Source organism: Populus euphratica, unplaced genomic scaffold (assembly GCF_000495115.2).
Source record: "Populus euphratica unplaced genomic scaffold, PopEup_1.0 scaffold6.1, whole genome shotgun sequence".
Lineage (NCBI taxonomy): Eukaryota > Viridiplantae > Streptophyta > Magnoliopsida > Malpighiales > Salicaceae > Populus > Populus euphratica.
The window spans coordinates 1855781-1861632 of record NW_011499849.1 but is presented as its reverse complement, the minus strand read 5'-3'; the positions used below and the strand labels follow the sequence as shown (position 1 = coordinate 1861632).

At 32.9% G+C, this 5852-nt stretch overlaps 1 protein-coding gene across 2 annotated transcripts; it reads right to left on the bottom strand.

The window, feature by feature from the left end:
• Positions 1-219: 219 nt before the first annotated feature.
• On the bottom strand, positions 220-4555 carry LOC105120515 (branched-chain-amino-acid aminotransferase 2, chloroplastic-like). Of its 2 annotated transcripts, XM_011018756.1 has the most exons (10): positions 4307-4555; positions 3748-3821; positions 3439-3610; positions 3068-3244; positions 2205-2336; positions 2023-2121; positions 1759-1875; positions 1563-1658; positions 670-782; positions 220-515 (listed from the first exon to the last, which is right to left on the bottom strand). In XM_011018756.1, exons 1-10 carry the CDS (start codon positions 4376-4378, stop codon positions 404-406), a joined length of 1164 nt encoding a protein of 387 aa, XP_011017058.1. In that variant the 5' UTR covers positions 4379-4555; the 3' UTR covers positions 220-403. The 2 variants fall into 2 exon arrangements, with proteins under 2 accessions (XP_011017058.1, XP_011017059.1); XM_011018757.1 differs by lacking the exon at positions 4307-4555 and having other exon boundaries at positions 3439-3650.
• Between the last annotated feature and the right edge of the window lie 1297 nt (positions 4556-5852).

Sequence of the window (5852 nt, the reverse complement as noted above, 5' to 3'; positions counted from 1 at the left end):
CTAGATTAGTCTCAAATTTACTTGGTTGTGGAGTTTAATATTTCTTGATAAATAAAAAAACTCAATCTTATTTAATGTTTCTTTACAGCTCTATATTTTAATCTTAGTAATTTATTAGTTTTTCTACTTGAAAAGCTAAATTATTTTTGCTCTTGAACCCAAATCACTAGTCCTTACTCTGTTTTATACATGGAGGCCCTTGATTTTATCGCCAACAACTGTTCTGGGAATAAAGATTTTATTTATCTATCCAGCATAAAAGCAATCGTGTGATTCATTGATCACTAATTACACACACACGTTGAGGCTCAAGAAGAAGATTCTGTACTGTACAATCATACCAGTAATTGTTATTTCAATGCGTACACGAAGGCATCTAGTGCACGTTTCTGATGAGTGATCACTAGATCTCAATAGTCCAGCCTTTCTTATCCTCGATGACTCCCGTTTTAATTCCCTCAAGAATCGAGTAAAGCTTCTGAGACACGGGCTCTTCTCCGACGTTGTACTCAACTCTGCATTTGTACAGGTTTTTATATGCTAATTGAAGTAATTGATTGGTAACATTATTTAGTTGATGACACAAAAAAAGAGAGGAATTGACAATTCTTTTTCAATTCTGATAGTTGTTATCAGAGGTATATATGGTCTGTAGAAGTAGTTGTTTACCTCCTATCCTGATATGTAATCGTGCCCACAGGGGCGACACCTACTGCAGTTCCCGTGCAAAAAACTTCATCGGCATCCATCAATTCGTCCACAGGAATTGCACGTTCCTTGACCTGGTTCAATTTCACATTGTATATCTCAGAGAAAGTCCTCAGAGCAATGGACTGAAATCTTACAATCCATGTTCTAGGATTACAGTATGCAAGGAAAAAAAAAACAGAGAGAGAGAGGGGCAAATAACAAATTAATCTCCAGACAATTAATCATCTCTGAATACAGTCTTCCAAATTTTCACATTTGGACCTATCCAGGTTTCTCAATTATATCCCTTCATTCATATCTCGTTAACGAATCCTTTCGAATTGTATTTTTTATGCAATAAAACAAAGACGCTTCACTTTGACATTTTTTTCTTGAAGCTTTGTACCAGTTTTAGATATAAGGCCATAATTGAGAACAGTGCGTATTTTAAGAACTCAATTGATGAAAGTTACTACTTGAGGACTCGATGATATGGGATTGTAATTGGAGGATTTAATGGTTGTTTTCGCAAGATTTTATTTGATTTCTAACAAAAAGAAAGCTGAAACAGGTTTTTGCATTTTGTCAAAATTAACTTTTTCATGGGTTCAAAACGCTTAGAAATCCTGTAAATATGATATATCAGATTTTTACCGGGTAATCCTCTAAACGCATAGAAGTCCAGGGTTACTTGTGTTTGAAGTTTGTAAGAGGGCAACTCCCTTTAGGAATGTTGTTTAGCTGACTAATTTTTTGATCCGTTTGGTTTGCAGGGAGCCTTTTCCCTGTTGTTTTGTTTTTGTGTGCTGTATTGGGCTCTGCCATTTTAGTTTTCTTTGATACATGCAGCCTTCTTTCAAAAAAATAAAAACCTGATAGCCATGATCGAGAGCAATTTCAATGATGCTTCTTCGAGTGACCCCTTGAAGAATAGTCCCACTTGTAGCAGGAGTAGAAATTGTATTGCCCTGCATAGATTGATAAAAGATATAGCTCAGGATAAACACACCCATATTGAAAAAAAATAAAAAATAAAAAGCCACCAATAAGGATGAATTTGAACGGTACCTTCACAAGGAAAATGTTGCAAGAAGAGACTTCTTCCAGATTTCTCTTATTGGCCGAGTCAAGGTACAAAACATCAGAAAATCCTCTGCTTTTTGCTCTGGCCATTGCTTTTAAAACCTAAAAGTAGAAAAAAAGAAACCTTAATTATTTCCATAAAAATGGCACAAGTTGCCACGGTATTATAAGACTGCAAGCAAATCCAAATTCAAGAGTGATCATTAGTTTTTTTTTTTAATTAATCATTTTAGAGAAGCATTCACTTACTGGTGCATAATTTGTGATGGATTTAACGCCTCCAGCTCCTCCTCGAGTAGCCCGATGAAACTCATCCTCGACATATAGGTTCAAGGGTTTCAAACCCTCCTATATGAAAAACAAGAAGAAGAAGAAGATTTATATAGACACGAAAGTCATCAAGGAATTTCAGCTCAGAAAGGAAACCGCACCTTGAAATAATTGCCGACAGGAGAAGCATATATGAGGAATGTGTATTCAGGTGCTGGTGCTAACCCCAGAATCGGACCACTTCCAATTAGCAAAGGCCTGATATACAAAGTCCCTTTCCCTCGAGGTGGAGTCTGTAAAATTTTGCATAGAATTATATAGAAAGATGAAAAGATATATTTTAGAAAAATATATTTTTTATTTTTTATTTTTTATTATAATGTTTTTCTAGTTTTTTTTTTTTAATTTGAAGGGAATATTTTTTTCTACTTCATTTTTTCTCATTCAATATTAGGATTTTCCGGTATTTTCTATACAAATAGTTGTAATAGCCTTATGACAAATGAAAAGTGAAGATATGAATGCATAAAATTAAATATTTTAAAAATCTCAATGCATTAAGGATTCACAATAGGGTGGCTTATGCAAATATGTTATGTTTTCAAGATCCATAATGTGGAAACTCGTATAAAGATATTATGAACCTAAAGATAACCACGCACAAAAAGATATATTTTGATTAAAAAAAAAAAGTTTTTAATTTAAAACTAAACTTGATGATGTGTTTTTACGGAACCATGATGGGTTTTGTTTTTGGTTTTTTTTCTATTTGAAATGATTATTTTTATTAGTTTATTTTTTTCTACTTGATATTATTAGAATTTTTTAATTTTTTTTATACAAATATTCGTAAACTTGTAATTAGATATTTTACAAATTCTTTTTATTCGATTTCATATGTAACAAACTTCTATCATCCTTCGTTTCCGTCAGCGTCACCGCAACCATTAATATGTTGTTTTCCTTCCAGAAAACTTGTGAAATTTCATCAACAACATAGCAATAAAAGCGGAAGGACCATTACCCAGCGCTTGTTAGCGAGAGCAGTTTGTTTGACCGCGTCAATAAATTGATAAATGGAGGGGCAGGCCATGCACAATCTGTCAGCGCCCATCTTCATCCGCGTGGCATTTTGATCCAGACGAAAGAGAAGCAGGCGCCCATCTTCTGTTCTGTATGCTTTTGTGCCTTCATAAAGTCCCTGAATACATAAAGTCCCTGAATACATTTTTTCACTCCATACAGTTATTCCATAAGCCTCAAATTATTGGTGCCATGATGTGGGATTCTAAATCCTGTAGCTCTACGAAGTAGCGTACACAATCTGGAATAATTTCAATTCTTTTATTAAAAAATAATTTCAATTATTGAGAAGGGGTTAAAATTGCAGCTTGCCTGCCCGTAATTCAAGACTGCTGCTGAAGGGCTCAAATCAACATTTCCGTATGGAGCAAGCTGTCCTTGTTCAAACTTCCCATCACTGGAACATTTCATTGTGTACATGTAATCAGCTGGTGTGATGCCAAATCCGAGATTATCCCAGTCCACTTTAGCATACTCATCCTCGCTAGAATCACCGCCAACGAACAGCAAAAACCCGAAAGCTTCTATTAGAGTCATAAAGTTATAGCTGCCATGTCAACTTGAAAGAAAGGCATGAACATGAAGCACATAATTTGAATGCAATATCGTTGTGCTAATTACCTGTATGAATTTGGTCTGCTAACCTGTTGAAGAGCAGATGCTGCTTGTGATGTGTAGCAACAATAAGCTGCGATCTGCAAGGATCCACAAACAGGTAAAATTCTTGCTCAAAGCATCCAAATCAATAGGAAGTCAAATGAGAGAGAGGATGGTACTGCACACAAGAAACAGATACTGGCTAACAACAATATCACGTTCATATCATAAGATAAACGCGAAAAAATAAGTGACCAAGGCATGACTCTGTTTCTTAGAAGTATAAGCAAACAAGAAGACAAAGTATATCCTCCGAAACCAATCAAATTGAACATGGTTTAATTGTAATTAAAAAGAAGAAGAAGACTAAGTACATCCTCCGAAACCAATCAAATTGAACATGATTTAATTGTAATTAAAAAGAAGAAGAAGAAGATACAAATCCAACGAGGAAATCAATACAGGTCTGTAAGCCATGTAATACACAAATACTCCAGGCATCATCAGTATATTATGATCAATTTTACAGTGGCAATTTAATTAGGCTGATCAAATTAAAAGATAAAGATTTAAAAAGAAAAACCTCGGAGAAAGAGGAAGTGATGGGTCGTAAAGATTGAACCAAACTGCGTAAGCCAGAATTCGTTTGAATCATGCCTGCTGTTCTCTCGGAATTACAGAGATGACTCAGAGTTGGGCAACAAAATAACAGAGGTTTTTGATAAACAGAAAGCAGAGAGAGAGAGAGAGAGAGAGAGTTATTCAAGTAATTGGATAGAGAAGTTAACGGCGAGAAAAAGCGAAGAGAAGCGCCAAATTTGTAGAGACAATGTTTCAGCACCCAAGTATATTCTATCGGCTAAAAAAAAAAAAACAGAGATTATAAAGATAAGAAGAAACAAGATAGAAAGAAAAAAAAAGATAGAATTACCTTTGGCAATGATTAATAAGATAAATTAATAATATTTATATTATGTCCGGTTATAATATATAAGGTATAATAAAATATAATAAAATATTTTATTTTTAATATGTATCATTAGTAAACTTATATATTTTAAAAAATAATTAGATGTATTATTTTAAATTTTATTTTATATTAAGTGTTGAAATTAATAATATTATAATAATTCTGGTTATAAAAACAGGACGGACTTGATGAGTTGACCTTTCCGACTTATAACTTACACTTTATCTTGAATTAACTCTCTAATTAGATATTAAAACTATAATAATTATTATTTTTATTTATATGTTAACTCGAGTCATCTTGTGTTGACTCTCTCAAATTGTAACTTGAGCGTTGTTCCGATTGATCCATGAGTCTGATTTTAAAATTATGATAATAATAGTTTTTATTTTTATATTAATTCAAATAAACCCGAGTTAACCTTCTTCATCCATAACCCTGACCTTGACCCGATTGACCCTAAATTAAGTTGTAAAACTATGATAATAACCCTTTTAATTTTATGTTGACTCGAGTCAACCCGAATTGAGTTTCCTAGCATGTGACATGGGCCTTCCTCCAGGTCAACTCTGAAGTTGAGTTTTGTATATTGATTCGGGTCAACGATTAACCCCACTTATGACATTTTTTCTAGGTCAACTCTTGAATCGAGTTTTAAAATTATGATAATAATTATTTTTATTTTTACATTGACTCGAGTTAACTCAGGTCAACCCGACTCATAACTCGAATTTTGTCCTAAATCAACCTCTCAGTTAAGTTTTAAAACTATAATAATTATTATTTTATAATGATATTTTAAGAATAAAAAATATATATTATTTTTTAAGACATGTTATCTTTGTACATATTGTTTTAAAAGTATAAAAATTTTAAAAATATAAAAATTCATTTTAAAAATCAAATTTATTTTTATATTTTTTTAACTAAATACCTTTTTATTTTCGTGAAGATGATTGGTTAACCAAACACAATCTATTGTTCTCGGATGACAGCATCTACCCAAAACAACCTTTTACTTTTCCCATTTTGGTAATTGGCTCAAAATAGATCCAAAAGGCGAAAAAAAATAAAAATTGGATATGGATAAACCATGTGGATCAATATGCCTCGTCAGACAACCGTTGCCCATACAGTCTTTTTTTAATGAAAACCTTCC

Coding starts and splice junctions, on each gene's coding strand:
- LOC105120515 (XM_011018756.1), bottom strand. CDS start 4,378: ATGATTCAAACGAATTCTGGCTTACGCAGTTTGGTTCAATCTTTACGA. Junction 3,822..4,306: donor TCACTTCCTCTTTCTCCGAG/GTTTTTCTTTTT, acceptor GGATCCTTGCAG/ATCGCAGCTTATTGTTGCTA. Junction 2,122..2,204: donor CTGTCGGCAATTATTTCAAG/GTGCGGTTTCCT, acceptor TTTTTCATATAG/GAGGGTTTGAAACCCTTGAA.